General features: G+C 33.4%; 1 protein-coding gene and 1 long non-coding RNA gene across 5 annotated transcripts in view; one reads left to right on the forward strand and one right to left on the reverse strand.

Annotated features, from left to right (window-relative positions):
• Positions 1-13713, forward strand: part of LOC143222904 (uncharacterized) — a 25682-nt gene extending 11969 nt beyond the window's left edge. For 2 of the 4 annotated variants that reach the window (XM_076450072.1, XM_076450070.1), the window contains exons 2-5: positions 5087-5326; positions 7496-8650; positions 10153-10342; positions 12757-13713. In XM_076450072.1, coding sequence (XP_076306187.1) covers positions 7765-8650; positions 10153-10342; positions 12757-12772 — 1092 coding nt within the window. In that variant the 5' untranslated portion in view covers positions 5087-5326; positions 7496-7764 and the 3' untranslated portion in view covers positions 12773-13713. The remainder of the gene's footprint in view (positions 1-5086; positions 5327-7495; positions 8651-10152; positions 10343-12756) is intronic. The other 2 variants (XM_076450073.1, XM_076450071.1) reach the window with 1 other exon arrangement.
• LOC143222908 (uncharacterized) overlaps positions 1-16421 on the reverse strand; it is a 17940-nt gene extending 1519 nt beyond the window's left edge. Inside the window, exons 1-2 of the long non-coding RNA XR_013012578.1 lie at positions 15905-16421; positions 10134-10312 (exon numbers count right to left, since the gene is read on the reverse strand). This is a non-coding gene — a long non-coding RNA (uncharacterized LOC143222908). The remainder of the gene's footprint in view (positions 1-10133; positions 10313-15904) is intronic.
• Between the last annotated feature and the right edge of the window lie 8580 nt (positions 16422-25001).

Below are 25001 nucleotides of genomic sequence, written 5' to 3' on the forward strand. Positions count from 1 at the left end.
AGGAGTACTATCCAAAAGTTATTTATTGTATTGGTGAATATACACATTTTAATTTGACGAGCATTTTACTGTTTTGTTTGGAATTGTTTTAAAACCAGAAACGTTAAAAACACAACATTAACTAGTAATTAAGAAGTTCTTGATATAATTTAAATTTAGAGTACATGCTGAAAGGTTTAAAGGTTTTTAACAATAAAAGGAGAGGAAGAAAGACCGTTACTCTATAAAATAACAATAAACTTTATTTCAGTCAGCATTTCACCTTCGTGGCTTCATCAAAGACAAAAAGTTAAATGGTCTTTTTTTTTCTCTCTTTTGTTGCCAAAATACAAGCTGAAGTTTAGAAAAAATGCAGGTTTAAGTAGTAACAACGTAATAGAATTAATAATTTCGTTTTGACTTTATTTACTAATCAAGTATTATTTTATTACACGTTACATCTTTTACAGTAAGGAAGATTTGTTTTTAGAACATGCACAGCGTTCGACTGCTGGTTAAAAAATAAAAATAAATGATACATCCTTCTTTACCGATAAAACTTCTGTACTAGAGAATGATCATACCAGTAGTCGAAACGTCGTGCATGTTCTAAAGTCAAATATTTCTTACTTTAAAAAATGTAACTTCTAACAGAATAATATAATAGAATGTACAATAAAACGTGCAGCAGACATCTGTTTAAATAACATTACTAGTTTGGTTTTGAACTTCGCGCAAAGGTATGTGTCTCTAATTTAGCAGTGAAAGACTAGAGAGAAAGCAGCTAGTCATCAACACCTGCTGCCAACTCTTGAGCTTCTCTTTTACCAATGAATAGTAGGAATAATCACCAAAGTATAACGTCTCCACCCCGCACATGACTTAAAGGGCGACCGTGTTTGGTGGGATGAGGATTCGAACCTTCGTCCTTCAGATCGGGAGTCGAGCGCTTTAACCGCTGGCTATGTCAGACTCTTGTAGTATTATTATGCGAAAATATTATAGAGAATGATTTGCAGATAAGTATGAGCTTCTGCAAGTAAAAAAATTAAGTTGGCTCACAAAAAGTTTACGAAATAAAATTAAAGAAAAGCACAATAAATTTAAGAAATTTAAATTTACCTGTATGATAGGAGATTATGGAATATTAAGGAAGTTGGTTAAACAGGAAATTAGGACACCAGAAAGGATGTGTGGGTAAAAGTTGGCTGAAAATGTAAATTTTAACATGAAGGTTTTCTTTAAATACATTAAGGATAAACAAAATGTTAAAATGAGGGAAAGGCTCTTGAGGGATGATAAAGGACGATTATGAGGGGGCAGGGTTACTAAATTTTGCTTTTCTTCGTTTTTTACTAACAAATAATTAAGCAGTATTCAACCTGTTAAACGGTTGATAAATGGAAAAGAAATCAAATAAAACGATAATAACAATTCTGAGCTGGTAAAGAAAGAACTGGGAAGTTTAAAAAAAGATAACGCATATGGGCCAAATAACGTTTCCTAGAGGATTTTGAAGGAGGTTAAAGATTGGATATGTGAGCCACTTACTACTATTTTTGTCAGTCCTTGAATAGTGGTCAGGTACCAGAGGATTGGAAGTTAGCTAATGTAACTCCTCTGTTCAAGGAAGGAGTTAAGGTTTGTCCCAGTAATTATACACCCGTTAGTCTTACATCAGTTGAGCACAGATAACCCATTGTATAGCTTTGTGCTTAATTCAAAACAACAACTACATCAGTCGTGAGCAAAATTTTGAAAAGTATGGCAAAAGATGCTTTGCAAAGTAATTTAACAAAGTTTAGAATTGGAAAATTAACATGGTTTCACGAAAGAAAAATCTTGCTTTAACATTTTAAGACATTCTTTGAGAAGGTTTATTCTTATGTGGAAGAGGGTAATAGTGTTGATTTGGTGTATTTGGATTTTCAGAAAGCATTTGACAAGGCGCCACATAAAAGACTTGTGAGAAAAATTGTTTCTATAAGTGTGAGAGATAAGTTAACTAATTGAATAAAAGAGTAACTTCATAAAAAAACAAGAGGAGTGTTACAAATAGAGATCAATTAAACTGGAGTATCTCAGGGCTCATTTTTAGGATCATTGCTGTTTTTGATTTACATTAAGTGTGTAGATGAAAGAATGGTCAATAAATTAATTAAAGATGATGATGATATTACGATCTTGAGTGTTACTGGATGTGAGGAGAATGCTGTTCATTCACAAAAGGATTTAGATCATTTGGTGAGTTGAGCAAATAAATAGCAGATGGGTTTCAATTAAGATAAATGCAAGATATTGCATGTAAGTATGTATGTTATCGTAATTTGAATAATAAGTATGATTTGGATGGAAATAACCTCAATAATGTCATGAAATAAATGAATATTGGTGTAATAGTCGATTAGTCTTTAAAACCATCCAAGCAATGTACTGTTGCTAGTGGTAGGGCAAATAGGATTTTAAGTTGTATCTAGAGAAATATTAAATACAAGTCTAAAGATGTCATAATTTCATTGTACATGTCGCAGATTAGGACATATTTGGAGTGATGTGTTCCGTCTTCAGCTCCTTACCTTAAGAAAGATATCGAATTGTTGGAAAGAGTTCAGAGAAGGGTTACTAGAATGGTGACTGGAATAAAAAGGTTGTCATATGAGGAGATGCTGAAATCTCTCAAAAATTTTCTCTTGAAGAAAAAGAAGAGTTAGGAGAGATCTTATCTAGGCGTTTATTGTTGTTTTTGAATTTCACACAAAGCTACACGAAGGCTATCTGTGCTAGCCGTCCCTAATTTAGCAGTGTAAGACCACCCACCGCCAACTCTTGGACTGCTCTTTCACCAACGAATATTGAGATTAATCGTCACACTATAACGTCCCCACGGTTGAAAGAGCGAGCATGTTTGGTGCGACTGGGATTCGTACCCACGACCCTTGGATTACGAGTCGATTGAGGTGTTTAAGATACAATAGGAAAATAATAGTGTTGGTGCACCATCTTTAATCATCTTTAACAGTGAGAATAGAAAACTAGGGGACGCAAGAATAAATGTTAGTAAGGTAAAAGTCAACTTCAGCTAAAACAATTTTATTTTTCTGACAGCATGGTTGACTTTTGAAATTGGTTACTTTCAGATGCTGTAGAGACAGTGAATTTAAATGAGTTTAAGAAAAACTTTGATAAGTATGTGAGAGATAAGGGCTGACTTTAAGGGTTTTTTTAAAGTTAGTTCATAAATTACCAAGGATATGTTACTCTTGGAAATTTTAAATTCCCGACTTTGAATGTGTTTGTTTTTTAATGATCTGAGTGCAATAGTATTTTGTATTAGGAAATGTTGTTAGATATCCTTTTCAAATAAAATTCAAGATGTTTTGATAACAAAAAAATAATGGAACTTACGCGGTTTCAAATGGTACTTCTCAGCTACTAATGCATCCAATCTTTCAATTTAGGATTTACATATTTAATAGTGCTATTTAACCTGTCAGAGAGTATTTTAATGTGATATAAGTACTTGGAAGTTAAAGCTTTGTTAATTCGAGCTAAATCTGAGACGTTAAGTCATTAGTAAAACAAAGTATAGTTTTACTAGAAAATACGTTGAAGTATATAGTTATTATTAAAAAAAAAGGATTGCAGCTTTCAATTATTGCCAAGTTCAGTAATGCAAGTTACAAAGAGGAAATTATTTTGCCATAATAAATGCATTTTAGGTATAGTCAATATCTATAAAGAAGGGATTGGGCGTGGCTTAATATTTATCATACTGAATTGGAAATGCGAAGGCCCACGGTTCGTATCCTTCTACTGTAAAAATGAGCTCCATCCTTTTCACGTACACTACCTTTAACTATAACACGTCCTTAAAAGTATCTTACCTCTAATTATCCTTCCTTTTAAAACTACGTTACCTTTAACTATAATACAATACTATAAAATACGCCCACGGCCCCAAAGTTCGAAGCATTAGAGGGAAGGTAGTTTTATAAAAACTACTGCATTAGAGTAGCCCAAGAGTTGACGGTAGGTACAGTTGACTATATTTCCTTCCTTTTAGCATCCAGTGGTACAAAGATATGTCTGCGGACTTTTGCTACTAGAAACTGGGTTTCGATACCCGTTGTGGGCAAAACTTAGATAGTCCTTTGTATAGCTCTATGTTTAATAACAAACAACAACAACCTTCTCTTTAGTATAACAATTCAAAATTGGGAAACTTTGTGCGAATTTCTGAAACAAGCAAATTATAATGAATCAAAAATGACATTCTAAACAATACAAAGTGAAATTTACATCAACTTAATACTACAAAATAACACAGAAATTCAGAGAGAAACCAAAGCTTCTCATCAAAATGTCAGGTAACAGCAAAATTCATAACTCACAATTTGTAGGTCAAATAACTATGAAGCATATTTAATAGTTTCAGTTTTCTCTGCATCTGTTTATGAATTACCTTAATAGTCAAATGGAGACAGGTATTTTGATAAGAGCAGTGATACGTGTATTCAAGGATTTTACCTTTAATATATGCTTTAAATATGCAATGAATACATTAATTAAAATATCGATATTTGGGAAAGTAAACGTTCTACGCTGATTTTTATTAGTTATGGAAATGTGTAGAAGATAATACAAATGTCACATACTCTGTAGTTTGTTTACACTTTTGACCTAGAGACATTAGAAACGGTATTTACAGAAAGTTATGTCTATTTTTATTTAGCGCGCTCGACTCTTAATCTGAGAGTCGCGGGTTCGAATCTACGTCACACCAAACATGCTCGCCCTTTCAGCCGTGGAGGTGCTATAATGTGACGATCAGTCCTACAATTCGTTGGTAAAAGAAGTAGGCCCAAGAGTTGGCAGTGGGTGGTGACGACTAGCCGTTTTCCCTCTAGTCTTACACTGCTACATTATGGATGGTTAGCGCAGATAGCTCTCGTGTAGCTTTGCGCGAAATTCATAAACAAACTTCTTTTATTTCAAGTATGAAATCATATAATCGGGAAAAAGGGATTTAAACATTAAATGTGATATGTTGATTAGATAATTCCAATTTTGGACAAGATGAACAACATGAGAATGTAAATAATTCCAGTTTCAGACCATACGAGTGAGTTGAAATGGATCACTTATGTAAACAGTTCTACATTTTAACTTTATATGTACGAACACTCATTGGACACAAGTTTCTACCCCAGGATATTATGCACTGATATGTATGAACCCGACACAAGTTTCTACTCCAAGACGTTATATACTCGTATGAATGAAACCTATAGGATACAAGTTTCGACCACAGGATGTTATGTACTCATATGCACCAACTAGGATACAGGTATATACAACAAAATCTTATGTATTTATTAATATGCATGAATCATATAGGATACAAGTTTCTATCACAAGACCTTATGCACTCATATGTATCAACGCTATAGAACACTGGTTTCTATCCTAGTACAGTGGAGCGCCGTTAAGCCGCGGTATTTGGGGGGGGGCAACCTGCTTAACCGCGGCTTAAACCTTTGTGACTGAAAAGCCGAAGTCGCCAACAGCTTCGCCGAGGAGCCTCATCCGGGCCATTGCGTGATCATTATAATATTAATGTATAGACTATTCAGATACAACTGACAAGTGCTGTTTTAACACAAACGACCAATGTATTGCGATGGTTCGCTTTTCCCTGTAAAATTTCGTCTTCCCGTGTTACATGCGGGCCTCCATGTCAATATGATATGCTCACTATTAATTCAGAAACTGAAATGATTTCTATTGGGTTTGTGGCCAATATTTATACAATTCCATAAAAATATCGGATTATCGAATTAAAAATAATACTTTAATTATTGATCACTTTTTCACGGAGTTACCGCGGATTAACTTTAATGTATGGAGAGGTGTGATTCGGTAACAATGGCGGCCTCCATAAAGCTGACATAGAGAGCGGATAAGGTAGATTAACGGTCGATTTCTCTTGTTATATATTTTATTTATTTCCCAAATTAAAGCAAATCCTTTTTAAATATCCCCTTGAAGTTATAAAGACAAGGAGAGTGTGAGAAACTTTAAAAAGCCAGGTGGTAGATTTAATACATCAAAAATTTTGGGACAAGACTTGCTACAACGGCTTAAGCGATTTCGCGGTTTACTGGTCCGCGGCTTAATGGCGCTCCACTGTATGTAAGCGTGTGCCTCATACACTAGATGTAAATATGTTTTCACCTCACATATGAATACGTGGCTTTGCCTTAATAACTCCAGCATATAACGATTTATCTACCATATGAACCCCCGTTATAAACTCGAGTATCTATATATTTATGCCACATGTCTCTCCATAATGTAATTTTCTATTAATTTTATATACCTGGAGATTTGTATTCCTATGTATTAATCCCAGGATATTTATATGTAACTCCCACTCCTCTACTCATGCACATGAACCTCCACGTGGTATGATAGGCGACACAGTCTCGTTTTGATATATTACAAATCTGTAGTTATAGCGTATTAGTCTGTCCTAGATCATAGACTAATGTGTTAGGAGATCTGTAGAAAATTATGTAGTAATATAATTATGAATTCCTTACTTACTGACAGATTTTAAACAGAAGTAAATTACTGGTATTTTAATTATGCTAAAAGAGAAATAGGCAAAACAAGTAATGTTTTTGTATTTGTTAAACAGTTATCACAAACATAAGTTGCATTATTGTAAAGAGTGAGTGAGGTTTGTGAGTCAGTCATATCAATAACCTTATTAATTGAACTTTGTTCTATTATCTACTCTCGTATGTTAAGTTTTTTTTATCTGTTTAACTGGTAATGACAAAACCCACAGAAAATGATTATAAATACAAACAGCAGAGAAGTTATGTTGTTAGTTAATATATTTGCCAGTATCTATAGTTATGAGATACCCCATAAAAATATATACATTCAGTTAAAAAATATATGGCCACAGTTAAACGTTTTTATTGTGAACTGTATATACATTTTGTATTTTCGTACGCTTCTGATATTTGAATTATCATGAAAATTTTGTTTTAAACAAATATGTAAATCCATTTTTTAATTTTTTTTATAAGTAAGCAACACACTGGGCTTTTGTCATGTACCTATTATGAGTGCCGAAACTCGGTTTATAGATTTTATGAGTAACGCGCACTTACAACTGAACCACTTTCTTAAAATTGACAAAATTATATTTCACAACTTTAATCACACGCTAACGTGTAATATCCAGGAGTAATTAAGTCTGGATCAAAAGTAAGAATGTTGTTATAGGAGTGGACACTGATGTTCATTGGTTGAGTGACATGAAATTCTCCTATTGGTCGTAGAACGACTAATCAAGTAACTCCGTCACAGTTTGCACGCTTCACAGATGTTTGAGAAAGAATAAACAAGGTTACTATCAGAAAAGTTAGGCACTTGTGGTAGATAAGTTGAGAGTTTTGTTAACACGAAGAAAGTACTCATTTTGTTTTTTGTCTCTGTGTAGAACCCAACAAGGGAAGCGTTTTTTGTACTCTTCAAGCTATTGTTGTACATTATCATACACGAAAGGTGTCATCTACATTAAAAATGTGACGTCATCTCCATTTGCACCTCTCAATAATCCGCAGACGGTTAAAACAACGAACCAAAGTTTAACCTTCGTATACTTCGCCAGAAAGAAAAACGAACTAACATTAAATTTTGTACACTTCACTGGAAGCCCTGCAACATCTTTGTAATCCACCAACAAAATTTAATTTTTACTAATAAAACATGAGTTTAACTATGTCATCATGCGAATACTTACCTGGAAAAAATGTAGACAATGTTAGTGGTACGGCAGTCGCCGTTAACAGTAATGTTTCAGTGAATATGGAAGACGGCAACCTGCTTGTTAATAAATGGACTTCGGTAAATAAAGATTTAAAAATAAGTAGCGAGTGCAATACCGAACAGATGCAGCCCTTCTCGGAACAAAATGGTCGACACAGTTCTAACGATTGTAATCAAGGCATTCACGAGTCCCTACAGAACATTAGCAACATCGAGAGTGACGATATAGATGTCATTGAAGGATGTGACCTTCAGCAAAAAAGTTGTGTAAATACGGAAGCCGAAAATGTGTCGGTAACGAACTTTTTAGAAAAGAGTGAAACTGTTTCTGAAGACAGTGACAGCCAGTTTCCAGATTACCGAAGAAAAGAGAATAAGAACAGTGACATTGACTTTAATAGCAAACACCTGAATGTGCACCAATGGAATTGTTGCACTGTGTATCAACGTTCAAGAAATAACGACAGCTCCTCAGCAGATAGAACCTTTCAAGCTCCAGTCACCGGTAACGGAGTTGATACTGAAGAGAGAAAATATTTGCACAATCGTAGTTTGGTTTCCCTGAAAAGGTGCCAAAAGAACTCATTTGTGTTTACATCCGTCAATATGAATCCGTGTCCCCGGCAGTGGACGAGACGAACCGGAATCAATCTCTTTTTTCCTCTCTCTATTCGAAGTTTATCTTCATATCAGAGAAGTTCTACTTTAATACTCTTAAGCTCCAGTTCTAATTCATATGACCATTTATTTACCCAAGTGTCATCCCAACGTTTAAGATTACTTGAATATTATTACGATTACATCGACGAGAGTTATCGTGAGAATGGTAAGTGATAAGGCTTGCTTTATAATTATACTAGTCCTTTATGTAATTGACTTTTCTCGTTCAATACATAAATCAATTTTAAAACACTGCCCATTTAAAGCAATACACTAATACACTGTATTATCATTATATACATATATTTGTGTACATTCAATAAGAAGCGGTGATGTTGGTAGCTTTTTCATCAGTTCCTCACACTAGAGATAATAAAATCAGACTGTAACAGTACATTGGATTAATATCTTGTAACAGTTCTAACATAAGAGTGCACGAGTGTATTGAACGTATTTTCTGACTCGGTAGCAAATTTCGCTTCTCGTGTGACATCATTCTAATATGAGAAAATCTGAGAAAGTTACGTCAGTACCAATTCTTGACGTATACAGTACTGTATATAAAACCCCTTGACTTTCTCTGTCTTCAAGACCATCGATATCTTAACACAGCTAAATACATTCTTACCCTTACAATATCTTTTACACCCAGTAGCTCAACACAGCCAAATATCAAGCTTTGTGATAATCAGCCCATGACCTTTGTTCGCAAAAACTAAAACCCTGTTCGACGCACCACTTATCCCAAACTTAGCCTCAAGAATTTAAAAAAAAAAAAAGAGTTTGATCTGTAAGCCTATCCTTACTCTTCAAGCAGGGCCACAAAGGCAGTACCTGGCATTATGGGCGCCAGCTGGTGAAAGTGGGTTTTCTCAAGGTACTCCCGTCTTCCCCACATCGAAATCTTGGCATAGGATCTACACATACCCCGCCACCCTGAAGGACTCTAAGTCACATGCGGTTGTTGATCATTGCGATACTCAATAGTCGGTGTCCATCGTTGGCTTTTCCGCCGCTATTTGTTTGTCTGCTATGTTAATTTAACTGAATCAGGAATCGAGAATGTCGTACGTGTTTGTTTTTTTCTCTCTCTCTATCTTTCCTTTTTAACCCGAATTTTAACTTTCATCATCTAGCGGGCTCCAGTTATACAGCTTACCTAAACAATCACCACCACGGGCGGGGCGAAAAGAATGAAAATTTCTGATCGCATTCGGTTATATCTGATGCAGCGCTTCAGCTTGAGATCAGATAATTTTAAACCAAAACTCCTGCCACGTTCTCTGCCCTGTCTTCGAGAAATAGTCTTAGAAAACAAGGATAAGAAGAAGATAAGTTATGTCACGTTGTTTATCAATCAGGCTGTTTAAACGATGTTATTCATTGTCTGTTTATCATCAAAGTATTCTAGACTATATATTTTATATTAAAACAGCACACGAACATATACACTTTCACTATTAAATTTAGTTTTAGTTATGTTACCCATTTTAATTAAGCAAGTATTGATATTTTAAGCTACACTATCAGTGTGGACGTTTCAGTTCTAAAGAAAGTTACTTGAGAAGTGTAAACACAATATCAACATATTGTCATGAACTTTTAGTACAATTTTAACAGTATATTGAAACTCGTAAAGTTAACCTTACTTCTGCCATTCTTCTTCAGGCAAAAACGTTTCTCGGACCACTATCAAGCTTCAACAAAATAGTTTACCATCATCTGTAATCCCTCCCTTGACCTCTGACCTCTACAGATACAGGTTTCATTCTGACACGCTTGCCTTGGAACAGCAGAAGTACAGTGAAGTAGGAAAAATCCTACGGACCTTGAGTATGGATTTTGAAAAAAAAATCAGGTAAGTTACAGGATACAGATTTGGATAATAGTAAGAAATTGTTATCTCTTCTTTGTTTTGTTGAATCTGATGTAAAGATATTCGAGAGCTATCTATCTCGAATTGAGAAACAAAAGAGTAAAGGGAAAGCAGCTAATTAACACACCCCACTGCCAGTTCTTGAGCTACTCTTTAACGAAGAAACATGCGATTAGCCGCCACATTATAGCAAACTATATGGTTGAAAGGGTGAGCATGTTCGGTGGCAGGATTCGAACTTGCAGACTGCAAGTCAAGCACCTTAACTACCAGGCCATGCCAGGCTGTGTAGGTTCCTGAACATTGTATAGATATAGTTTATAGTGTTGTTTTATATAGTAATGTATACATTAATAATCGAGTTGCTTTATACACCCTTTCCGAAATTTAACTACAGTTAAAGTTATAACAGCTTGACTATATATAGTCACCTCAGTGGCGCAGCTATATTGTGTGCGGACTTACAACGCTATAATTTCGGTTTCGATACCCATAGTGAACAAAGCATTGTATAGATTCGTGCTTAATTATAAACAAACAAACACTCACTGTGTATATATATATATATAAGTTTGTGTTAGTATACTTAAGTGCCAACATTATGATTTGGAACTGTGTGCGCAGTTAGCGGTATATTGTACAAGGTTTTCTGCCAACTGATTTGATAAGTCTCTCATGGTGCCTTTAAATAGAAGTGACCGAAACACACAGCGATCGTGCTATCTACTGTGGCTTAAAGTATTACTGATACATCGTGTATGATAAGTGCGCTTATCTACAAAATCACTATAGTTTAACATGACTGATGATGAGTTAGTTTTCAAGTTTCAGCGTGAAGTTGTGAAACACACAAATCAAATAGTAATACAAAACTCGTGCGTGTTTATGCGTTGAACAATGATAAAGAGGCTAAATTAGATTTTGTGTTGTACGTTATACGATTAATGTTCTAATGTTGCCCAATTACATTCATAAACAGTGTTGGAAGAAATAGTGTTTTAATGACTTTTAATTTCTTGCTGCTACGTAACGTAATATATTGCAGATGTTTGTTTTGAATTTCGCGCAAAGCTACACTAGGACAATTTTCGTTAGGGAAGGATGATTTGTTTTGAATTTCGCGTAAAGTTACTCGAGAGCTATCTGTGCTAGCCGTCCCTTACTTAGCAGTGCAAGACTAGAGAGAATGCAGCTGGTCGACGTTACCTACCGCCAAGTCTAAGGTTGCTGGTTGCTCTTTTATCAATGAATAGTGGGATTAATCGTCACGTTATAACAATCCCATGGCTGAAAACAAACATGGGGAGTTCAGGGAAGAGGCAGAAATGATTAGATAAATTATTTATTTTAAAGTATCGATGAAACGTACTGGCTGAGAGAGTTCTTGATAACTTCATCGATTTATTTTCTTGAAGATTGTGGAGAAAACTGTAAGTTTGGCTTAATAATTACAGAAAAAAGATAATACTGAATAATTGAGCGAATATGAAAGATTATTGTAATATATAGTTAGAGAGATTTTATTCATCATTAATAAAGCTGTTCCAAAGTGTTTATTTCCTTTAAGTGATTAATAAACACTCGTACATAGTTATGAGTTTATTGGTAATTCGAAAGTGACCTGTGCTCCACAAGTTTTTCGAATTATAACCAAGTATTTGTTTTAAAAATCGTCTAATTGAGAAAACGTGTATTTCTTCTAGATTTACATAGATTTTTCAATATATGAATAATACTGCCATCAGGACTAGAATACTTTCCTCAGTATTGTAACAGTACAGTGGGTTTGTTTTGTGAATTTGGCAATGGGCCAGCATGGCCAGGTGGTTAGGGCGCTCGATTTATAATCTGAGGGTTGCATGTTTGAATTTCCGTCACACCAAACATTCTCGCCCTTTCAGCCGTGGTGGCTTTATAATGTCACGATCAATCCCACTATTCGTTGATAAAAGAGTAACCCAAGAGTTGGCGGTGGATGGTGATGACTAGCTGCCTTCCCTCTAGTCTTTCACTTCTAAGTGAGAGACGGCTAGCGTAGGTAGCCCTCGTGTGGCTTTACACGAGATACAAAAACAAGCAAACATTCATAAACAGTTATTGCACTTCTTTAAATATGATTTCAATATAAAATAAAGAAATTAATATAGAAATGTATAAATATATATTACAATATAATCTCATGTATCGCTTCTTGCCTGCTAATAAATAAGGATTTTGTGATAAATTATTTGAATGAAGTGTCTTCAGAAATGTTTGAATTTTTCAACTTTATAACTTTTTAATATAAGCAAATACCAGATGTTCTTTAACAGTTCCTACCAAAAAATAAATAAAAACGTTAAAAATTTGTGAATTATATGTTTATTTTACAGGGAATAATTTGTTTATTTTTACAGTCTAAAGGTATCGTAAGGAAAATAAGAGAAATGAAAATATTTCACACTACCTTCTTTCAACTAGTATGGACTTCCAGCACAACGAAGAATATTGTAAATAATTACGTGTTTCAAACTGATAACTGGAAACTCTTCTCAGTTTCACAAAGATAGTGATGTAATGAACAACAGTTCTAGAAGGTTCTCTGTGTAATATATTTTAAAATTAAACTATCCGGAAGAAGTAAAACAAAGCTACCTACTGTTATTAAACATTCTTAATTTAGTTTAAAACAAGAACCTAAAAGATCGTTCTTGCGAAACAACCTTGAATAAGTTTGCTAAAGCTTTATCAAGTTGCCTGTATACATTTGTAAATGTGTCGTTGTGATATATTTGATATTGAATACTTTGATAGCGATATTAATGTATATATGTTGAAAAAAACACTACATACAACATATAATAGAGGTTAAGAGTTGCTTTCATGACTGGTAAAATATGGAGGAAAAATCTTAATAGAACGATTTATAAAAATCGAAGAACATTGCTTCAGGTATAATGTTATTAGTGGTCCTAAACTCTGTTCGTTTGATATTCTTATGTATTTTTTGTAACATATTGAAAAAAAATCAGGTTTTATAATTTTTGTAAATATTATTTCATCATATCTAAAACTCTACTTTATATTTAATCAAAAGATCAGTAGAACTTTCTGGTTTCAATGGTGATAGAAAAAATGTATAGAAAACTTCTATTTATACTTATACATTACGAAATAATAAACAAATGTTAATAAGTAGCTCAACCAGGTTGGGAGAATAACCCTCACGCACCATGAAAAGTGTGTTGTTGATATTTTGGTTAGTTGATGAAATAACTATCATTCAACAAATAAGAAACGTATGTTCATAAATAACAGTAGAATTAAATTGCTTTGTATAAAACCAGTTTGTGAAATAAAACTATTTCAGACTATTCCGACTGATTTCTTGTTTCTTTAGAATAATTTGGAACGGTGGGTGTATTCATATTATGTAGGTCATTTAGCCTAAATATTGAACCTATTTGTCTTTTTCTAATTTAACCATTTCTTTGAGTTTCTTATTCTTATCAATGACATATCAGGCAAGTTATCTTGCCATCTAGTGAACGAACTAAAAGGCTGAACTAAAACTTTCATTTTAAATGATAATAATTAGAGAACTGAGGAAAGAAACAAAGACAACTTTATGTTTCACGAATATTTCATTTATCAACAAATGTGGTTTCTCCAGTAAAGGTATCATCATGCACTTACTGAAATGGTTTGTTAACAGATTTATATATAGTTTAACCCAAGAACCGGAAGTAGCCTCGACATTCAACTTGAAACAACTGATTTGAGAAGTGGGAGGAGCTTAAGTTGGTTTGGTAGTTTCTCGGAATTTGATTTTAGACTTCTGTTTATTTCTAAAATTTCTAGACTATTTTGTTTTTTACATTTTTCACAAATATATAAATTTTTACTTTTTTTCTCAATCAAATTGGCGTTTAGTTTCAGTAAGATGAGATGAAAAGATTGAATCCATTTTCATTAACGCAAACTAGAATGTTAAGAAACATTCTAGTTTGCATGGAACGTCTCGTTTGGCCTGTGTATGCACTATTGCAGTCTAGTGAAATCATAGTCATTATTATTGTTTGAAGTCCAGCATGAAGCTACACAATATGTGCTTCAATGGTACCGAAACCAGGTTTCTAGGGTTGTAAGTTCGCAAACATACTGCAGTACTAATGAGAAGCAGGTCGTTAATAAACGAAGTATCTGTGAAACTTACAAGTGTCTTTGTTTTTTCCTTAATTCTTTAATTGTAGAGTTTTACCAAGTATGAATAATAATTAGAATATTCGATGTCATTAAACTTAAACAGATTCGTTGCATTAAATTAATTATTTTTTATTTAAACTAAGGAATGCTCCACGGTATATATTTTTGACAATATCATTCTTTTCACAAAATAAGTTACGTAAAACAATCGGACAGACAGAATTTAAGAGTGTTTACATATTATGATTGTCGTACATTTTTATGAGTAAATACAAATAACAAGACAGTTGAAGTTATCAATATTCAAAATGTGACTTTTTAAACAACTTTTTATACTTATGATACTATATTTAAAAATATATATATTCTACAATTTTATTTTATTCTTTGGTATCGAATTCGAAGAACCACACCAAGACAATGTGTATAAATATACACACAAGCTAAAATACCCATCAGCTGATGGCGAATGTTTAACTTTAGTTTAAACAATGCAAGTTTAACAACGATCTTGTATTTCAAAGTAATGGCTTAAACATAAACTTTATCACAAATTTTAAAACTATAACAAAGCTTCTTCATAAACAGCATTCAATGTTTGCTTTCATCTATTAATAAATAAAGATTTTTAGATTATCCCATCCTTGAACACCATTGACCATAAGAAAAACATAGTTGTTTGAGAAACGATCTAATAACATTCATACTTTAACTTCGAATTCCTTTAGAATATTGAACACCTTCTAAAGCGTCAGCCTACCAAATATAGGTGAGTTTTATTATTCGTTATTTACCTATTCTTCTAACTTACATAAAAAGTTAATTGATCAACTCTACTTAGATCTTTGAGATATGGAATCCATAAAATGGCAGTCATATCTAGCATACATAAACTATGACATCAGAAATATGTACCAATATTTCTGTTTGCGAATGTGCGTTGTATTATGCTTTAATTTTTTTATTATCTTTATAGATTTATTGTGTCTTTTTTTTTTCCATTTGGAGTTCTGTATTTACAGTCTTGGCCAAAATGTTTACATACTTTGTCAAAAGTAAGATCATCATTATTAAGACGAAATACAAATACACATAGAACTATAAAACTGAGAAATTCATGTTATATTAAACATCTACAACAAAGTTCTATGTGCATCATGAACAATTTATTAGACAATTTTATAAGACATCTGTAGAAACATGTGTGGCTCAGTATCCCACCTATAACAATAAAACATAATCTAAAGATATATAATGACAGAATATAATATCAAATTATTATAAATAATATTTTTAACCTTATACGAGTTCATATTAAATATTTAATACTTGTTTAGTCCTCCTCGTAGCTCTACTTACCTCCACGAGGCGACGTGGCATGTTTTCAATGAGATTAATTATTGATGTAATTCACTCTAATTTTATCCCAACTTGTCACTAGACGGCGCTGCACTTAAGTTACAACGGCTGATCTAGAGTCATGGCTAGAAATTTTCCAGTTCAGTTCTGTCCAACATTTGGGAGTCCCTGCCGGCTACGGCAATCTTGTAACATCCTTTTGGTTTTGATAATCCAGTATAATACGTGCACTATTAGCAGTAGTATTATCATCCTGAAACAAAATGTTATTACCAAATCTTGCCTTAGCGTACCGCAGAAATATCGTCTCCATGTGATGCCTGTAGGGGGCGCCATTGACATTTTCCTGGAGGATATGAAGAGCAGTTTTTTCACCATGATGAACAGCTGTCCACATATGTTCTGCATTACCTCCTGTGTACAGACAATCCTTCCTCACCTGTTATTAAGGTAAATGATGAACATAAATCCTACCATTAGATTTGACAAATCGGAAACAGGACTCAACTAAAAGACGACATATCGTCCGTGCCCTAAGTTTAATTGTCTGGCCCAAATGACGGTTCTCCTATCTCCTGTTTTTCTGGATACACTTAAATGAATATGTTTATGCCATTCCTGTTGTAAGGTGTCGCAATACTTCTTTCGACCTTGACGTGTTAACCTGATCAAAACGCGATCATCTCGGGGCAGTAGTTTCGGCGTTTACCAGTAGACTTTCCTGGAACAACATTTGCTGTAGTCAGGATTCTGAATATAGTATTCTAGGGATATTGTCTACTATTCTGGTAACGTCCGTTTGCGTCAAAACATTTCTAAACAGTCGAACAATTTAACGCTCTGTAACCTCTGGCAAGTGACGAGGTACAATTATCCATCATCTACAGAGAAATTGTCAAACAGGTGTTTATATGTGTGTTTTGACAAACAAATACTCAAATCAACTTATCTATACCAGAATAACAGAATGTTCTCTCATACGCTTCCTCCTCTGTTACTACCTGGACATTTATTCAATAACTACTCCTAGGATGTAGACAATATAATCAATATAGAACAGTATGTACACATTTTAGTCAAAACTGTACTTTTTATCTTCTAGTCATAATTTTAAGCATAACAATCATATTTTACAAGCGATCACTTTCTTTTTCAGCGGTCACTTAATTACCAGTTGTTTTCTCGTTTGATAACTGCAGATAGCCGTTTTGCAAATTTGTCAGCTAAACCAATTAGAATAGGTTTAGCCAATCGATATAACTCACTATAACTATGGTATATACTAAGGTTGGTGATCTTAACTTTCATTTCTGAATTATGGGATTTGAGTGACTCATATCATTGGATCTGGCCCGAACTCTAAATATTTATTTACGTTTTATTTCGTCTTCATCAAAAGAAATTAAACTTTTTGCACTTCTTATCTTTTATGAGTATGTCTGACTGCGAAAAGAATCGTCCAGTATCCACGATCCAAACTATTAAACTTTCAGGAAACTTTCTATTAGTGTTGGATAAAATTTAGTCAAGTAACCACATTAGTTGAAAACATATAAATTCAGTCGGATCAGCAAAAATCACATAAAACGAAAGCGATGTTTATGCAATTTGCATCAAACAGAACGTAAAAAAAAAAAACACATTCAGTAAATTAACTTCTAGAACTGTTTGAACTTGAAGACATAAACTGTAGCTCATAAAAAAATTGGAAGTTTCATAACCTCAAAAAAAGAAGATAAAATATGATTTTTAAAAAACCGTACTAGACACTATTTAGTAAGTTTATTCAAAGTTTCACGTAATTTGGTTAACTAATGCTATTGTGAGTTCCTATTATCGAACATGATCGCCTTTACAGTCGTGGGGGCGTTATAAGGTTATGTTTAATTTTATTATTGGTTAATAAAGAAGTAGTCCGAGAGTAATCTCTCCTAGACTATCATTGATAAATTAAGAACGGCTAGCGCAGATAGTCCTCACGTAGCTATATGCAAAATTAAAAAAAAAAAACAAATACAATAAACTTCTGCAAGAAGAAAAAAGATCAAGAAATATCTGCCACACATACACGAAAAAACACTTCAAAATTCTTGGCATTTGGGAAGCCCGTTAGCATACAGCATAAATTTCAAGAAGACAAAGAATATATAACAGCAGTTCAACCACACTATATCGCTCATATGTATTACTGACGACGTATTCAAAATATAATAGACTTAATAGAAATGTCTAGTGACAAGTTTAGTTAATTATTATAACGCTTTGTCAGCTTAGAAAAGGTATTAAAACCGTGGCAGTTGTAGTAACAAATGACATATTTAATTAGTGTTCCTACCAGCACTGTGCGCGTTTTGTCCAAGCAAGTTTGATAAGCTCTGCATTGAGCAAAATGCTTCGTTGGAAGTAGATAAGGCGAATGTAGTGTGGTTGAAAAAATATTATACACTCTCCTTGTTCTTCAAGAAACCCTAAAGGACCGAGTAAAGAATGTTGAAACTATAATAGGACAAATATTAACGTCATCGAATGTAAAAAAAAATAATCAACTAAACAAATTAGCAGGTAGGAAACGGAGCACTAAAACTGAGGAAACAAGGGAAGAATGGGTAAGTTAACATAAGAACAATTGACGGTTTTTGATACAGTATAATCTATAAGTGTCCATATCTCCACCCATTCCTACTTTGTGTATTTTTATAACTTGGTAATTGTTTAAACTGAACGAAAGTCGTATATAACTAAATTTTTCTTCTGTAAACTTTATTTCAGCAACCAAGTGTAGATACATGTATGTAATCAAGTTACACGACCCTAATGAAATGCATGTATCATAAACAGAATATTTGATGTCGGAAGTCAAGGAGTAGGTTCTAATGATCATACTTTGTTTATAGAAGACGTTACAGATATCTGGCTAGTAAAGTTGGACTAAATGAATAGTATCAAACCCGCTGATTTTCGAGATTTTAAAATTTATGGAGCATTTAGAAAGGACTAGCTACTGGTAAAACTCAGTTTAAGTCTATAATTGAATCAAAGTTCAGAGTAAAACACAAAGTAGGGATGGGCGAAATAACAGATAAATCTACTTCGAGGTTGCACCATATCAAAAATCATCAAGTGTTCTAATGTTATCCTTCTCATTCTTACCTTGTTTCCTTACTTTTGAGGTATTCTTGTTTCTGTTTACCATTTTTTAAATTTAAAAATACCTTACAATCGTTTCATTGTGTTTGCTACTAAGTTTCGAGAGTGATGGGGCTCTAGGCTTATCCTTCTAGTAGTTTTTTTTACAGCAATGCCTCGACATTTACTGACTTTTACTGATATCTTTGCTATAGCTTTTCTTCTATCTTGCTAGGGTGGCAGCCTTTCCTTTGACTGGATTTTCAGTTAAGACTTGTTTCGAATATTTAGCATTACTATTTTGAACCTTATCTCTATTCTTGCGCAATACACTAAGAAGATAACTTTTCAATATCATCAACAGAAGACTTTCTCCTATTCTCTCGTTTTGTTTTTCTGAAAGGCATACTTTCAAATCCGTACTGTTTCTAAAACCTTACATGTCAAAAGACCATATATAGTTTGAAAACAATACAAATGTAAATTATACAACTTATCATTCTTATTTTCAACTCAGAGTGGTCGAACAAAGATATGTTAGATTTTAGCAGTATTGGCATTCGTCTTCGAGTTAAATGTATAGAACTAAAAACTTCAATTTCAAAGGTAAGTTTGTAGTTTGTACCTAGATCAGGAAAACATACGTAGCCAACATTTTATAATCTAGTTGATTCAGCCAGAGGCTGACTACATAGTGCGTGTACAAAAGCAACGGTACAATCACCTGTTATATGAGGGCAAGCTATTACTTAGCAACTCACGAAGTGTGCTCGTAATAATAGAATATACTTACTATATACTGTCAGCTCGTCGGAAGTGTTGCAAAATGGCTATTGTTGTTATCAAAGTTAGAAGTAAAACTCAGAAAAACACTTTTAGTCAAGACAGAATAATTCAATCGTTTGAATTCAGGTTTGCACAAGGTGGAGGCAGGCGAGAGCTATTCCTTTCCAACAACGTTAGTCAATCAGTCAGATTGACAAATTTGTGTTTTTGAAATTTTTCTTTAATCTGTCAACTTTTTCAAGTGGTTAGTTGATTTGATTTGTTTACTATTCAACAGTGTGAATAAAGTGCTTTTAAAGTTTTGTTCACATGTTATTTGCAGTGTATTTGATATATTAATTTTTATTGCACATATTGCACATCTGTCCAATTTTTGGTATAATTACTGCAGTACTTATGATATAAACAATTAAAGAAAACAAGCATTAAAAGAAGTAGCTTAAACAACTGAAAAACAAACACTGAAATAAATAAATAAAACAAACAATGACGTATTAAAACTTGCAAGACGCTGAACTGTTCGTTAACACTAAACGGATAATTTCTTTACTGGTTTTTCATTCTTTGAATGGCGTTGTAAGGCAATCACTTTAAAATACTCAATGAAATAAACAAATTTATTCTTTACTTGGAGCAAATATACATCAGGCTATCTTCTGCGACTACCGTGGTGAATCGAACTCTAAGTTCGTAGAATTACAACTGTCCCATCGGAGGACCAATTTTATTGAAATTCCGAGCTAAAGGCGTGTTTATATCTTTAATTTAAATTATCCGTAGTGTTCTCCTGTGCATTCAGCATGCATATGATTAGTTGCAGTATATACAGCTAAATGTATAGAAAATGTTCAATTTATTTTCTTAAATGTTTGCAGTTATGAATATTAAGAGTGGTTTTATGTTCTTTATATGTTTTTTATAATCATTTCCTGTTTCGTTAGATTATTTTAATCAATAAATCTTTATTTATTTCTTTAGTTTTGTTACACTTCCATTACTAGATTGTTTAAATCTTGTGATTGAAAGTTGTATAAGACATAAAAATTAGAATAAGCACATTTTTTTTTTACAATAAAACAAAGAATAACTCGGTAATATTACCGAAACAGCAGCGGGAATATTCTGTATTTCTATTTATTAAACGAAAACGCAGGTGTAAAAAATCAGTGTGAAAACAAGATATAATCGATTTAAGTTTCTGTGTAAAAAGTGAGATTCAGGTGCTCAAGTTCACAATGCCCTAATTTTATTAACAAATTACCGCTTGCAGTCAGCTGTGAATGTGACAATTACATTACAATAAAACATGTTAGATAATATAACTATTTCTATTGAAATATTATTGCTAAACGCTACAGTGCCCTTCAGTACTCCCCGTCATACAAAACATGCTCATCCTTTCAGCCGTGGGGGTATTATAAAGTTACAGTCAATCCTACTATTCGTTGGTAAAAGAGCAGGCCAAGAGCTGGCGGTGGGTGGTGATAACCAATTGCCTTCCCTCTAGTCTTTCACTGCTAAATTACGTATGATTAGCTCAGATAGCCCTCATGTAGCTTTGCGAGAAATTCAAAAACTAACCAATCAAACCTTCAGTACAGTTTAACATCTAACACATGACACTAAACGAATAGAACTATAATAACTTTCAATACAAAACGTCAGAATTTACATCTTTGATGTTAGATTTGTTTGAGAGAGCAGAAAGCATTACTAGAATATCTTATAGTTGAGTCTGTACACTAGGCCCGGCATGGCCAAGCGCGTAAGGCGCGCGACTCGTAATTCGCGGGTTCGCGCCCGTGTCGCGTGAACATGCTCTCCCTCCCAGCCGTGGGGGCGTTATAATGTGACGGTCAATCCCACTTTTCGTTGGTAAAAGAGTAGCCCAATAGTTGGCGGTGGCTGCCTTCCCTCTAGTCTTACACTACAAAATTAGGGACGGCTAGCACAGATAGCCCTTGAGTAGCTTTGTGCGAAATTCCAAACCAAACAGACTCTGTACAAATCTCTCATGGAAAGGAATGTGAGAAATAAATCATTAAGAATACACTTGACAGTTCCTTTTGTATTAAAAGTTGTTGGGGTCAATACCACATAAAAATATTTCTATATCTAGAAGTGATTATATTTAAAAGTAAAATTAATTATATTTGATAACAGTTCAGTTTTTTTTTATCAAACTCTGCGTTACATCCAAATTTTTTTATTGTAGAAATAAAAAGCAATGACGAAATCCTTGCTGTAGAGTTGCAAGATAAAGTAATTTCTAGATGATAGAACACAAACACGTGTCACTATAACAACCCGATGTTGGAAATGAATGACTGCTACAAAATAATGAGCAATAAAACACCAACAACAAACTTTCATATGCTAACTATTCTACAGGTGATGCAACTGAATGTAGAGCACATAGGTAAGCAGACACTAAAAATATTCATTTTATTAGAGTATAAGACGCTCTAGGTCGTGACACTGCATATTCATAGAATAATTTTCGAAAAAAAACTTATAATAAAATATTTACAGAAGTTAAGCCGAGAAGAGACATACAAATTAAAACATTAACTGAATAAAAAGTTAAATAAAGGTTTTTTACACGTGAAGCACGTGTTTCTGGTTGGTGTTTCAAGAGAGACAAACAGAGTTATTGAAAGTTGTTAAAATACCTAACACATAACCCGTTTCCTGTTAAGCTACCGAATCACAGAAAGTCACTGATAAAGCCACAGTCTAGCCAGAACGAACCTATATGAAAGGATTACTACCGCAAAACTTTAAGTAACTGTTTAGACAAATTTTACCTCAAAACAAATTGTTAAAATTAAAGAAACACATATTTATTGTCATAGTTTGTTTATTTATTTGTGCTTAAGCGCAACGAACTACACTATGCCCACCACGGGTATGAACTCCCCTTTTTAGCATATAAAACTTACTGCTGAGTTATGGGGATCGACTTGTCATAGCAAGCAATAACGGCACGCGTAAGAATGCTTTCCAATTAAAACACTCATATATATATATCTATTGTATGTGTGTTATAAGGCTTTAACAAGATAACGTCCGAAACACAAATAATATATTAAATCAGTAGTGTATCCCCAGATCTGTTTGGTATGAACGTTTGTATAGGGTTAAGTAGAAAGTTCTGGGTACTGGATGATGATCCAACAACAAATACACCACCAAGTTTATAAGGAAAAATATAATACGCTCTTTTAATTGACACTGCTAGATGTTCTAATTCACATTATTAAAAGCCAGTGTTCTAACTGACATTGATGTAAGCTAAGTTTTCTACGTAATATTGTTGCAAGCCAAATATTATAACTGATATTATTACTTGAGAAAATTTCTAAATTATATTGTTGCAACCTAAGAGCTTTAACTGGAATTATTACAAGCTAAGTTTCCAACTGACATTTTAGAAACCAAGTTTCAAATTGACATTGTTAGAAATCAAGTTTCTAACTGACAGGCCATGTGTTCTAGCTGATATTGTTATAAGCCAGGGGCTCTAAATGACATTGCCACAAACCAAGTGCTCTAACTGATATTGTTACAAGCCAAATGTTTTAACTCATACTATTACAAACAAAATGTTCTAACTCATACTATTACAAATTAAATGCTCTAACTGACATTAATAAAACCAAGTTTCTAAATAACATTATTCGGTATCAAGTGTTATAATTGGCATTGTTATAAGCCATGTATTCTAACTGACATAGTTATAACCCATGTGTTCCAACTTACCTCATTAAAAGCCAAGTGATTTAACTGGCATTGTTATAAGCCAAGTGACTTAATTAATATTTTTATAATCCAAGTGTTCTAACTGGCACTGTTACAAGTCAAATGTCTTATTTTAATTATGTACATGCTTTCGTAGTTCGCGTATTATATTCTTTCCATGAGATATCACAACGATATCTCTCGTTGAATCACTTTGTATATCGCAGATTCTGACACAATTTCAAGGCGTGAATATAACTATTCACTCGTATTTCTAGAGTGCTAATATGTTGTGTGTGTGTGTGTAAATATTTAGACTTACTTCAAGTTGCAAAAAACAGAACTACTTTATAATCATTATAAAATATAAAACTTTTCTGATATTAAAGTACCAGCTGAAATACAGCGTGGTTCGCTAGCGACATCTAGCAGGTTTGTCATAAATTATGAATAAAAACAAACAAAATAATAATCTAGATGTTGTTTTACCGAGCTTAAAAAATATTACTTTTAGCTTTAGGATCGCAGTTGTTAAGCTGTAAGGATTCCTCAAATTCTACATATCCTCCTTTCGACCAGCTATTCCTGGCAAAGTTATCACTAGTGACAACGGAATCACACTTAGTTAAATACGTGTCACACAGTAAGGTGCATTCCAAAATTCAGTGATACAAAACAGCATTGAAAGTATCGTGATGTTACGGTTGCATCATCTTGTTTATAAAACTGAAATGGTTTGTTGACGTTGTTGGCATTTTCCAGATAGAATTATTCCATTAGCGAATAATGTGACGATAAGGTGTTGACATTGGCCAATTCTGTTGTTCTGAATGGTACAGGTGCATAGCTAACATTTTGATATGCACAATATTTTGTAAGTGTCAGAGCGGTGCTACTTACTGCATAGAGCAAACTAACTTTGCAATAAGACCCGATGATGGAAACTGTGCTGATAATAGTAATTTAACACAATAGGAATACGTCTGTAGCTCCATGAATAAGACAGATCTGTATTTAAATATAGATATTGTAATAAATATAAATTTTGATATAATTCATAAATAAAAGACTATATGTTTCAAACCATTTAAATCAACCGTGCCTAACCATGATCAGGCATACATTACTAATCAATTATTCAAAAGCCAACATCTTGTCGCCTTGAAATTTCTACTGGCTTAATATTTTTCTCTACTTTCAGATTACTAAATTACTTGCAAAAGCGGCTTATGTCAGTCAAATTTTATACGATTAGTGAAGATTCATATTGGTTAAAACTATTTCAGAGGGGAGTATTACCCTTACTCAAAACTTACATATATTGTTCTGGGTTTTCAGATTTTATTCGAACAACATTATAAGGTATAATGTGTAAATTTTTCATTAAATTATTCAGTTTAGTATTTATGAAGAAGGTATACCTACGGGTGTGTGTAGGTGGATG

The sequence above is a fragment of the Tachypleus tridentatus genome, chromosome 8 (assembly GCF_004210375.1).
Source record: "Tachypleus tridentatus isolate NWPU-2018 chromosome 8, ASM421037v1, whole genome shotgun sequence".
Classification (NCBI taxonomy): domain Eukaryota; kingdom Metazoa; phylum Arthropoda; class Merostomata; order Xiphosura; family Limulidae; genus Tachypleus; species Tachypleus tridentatus.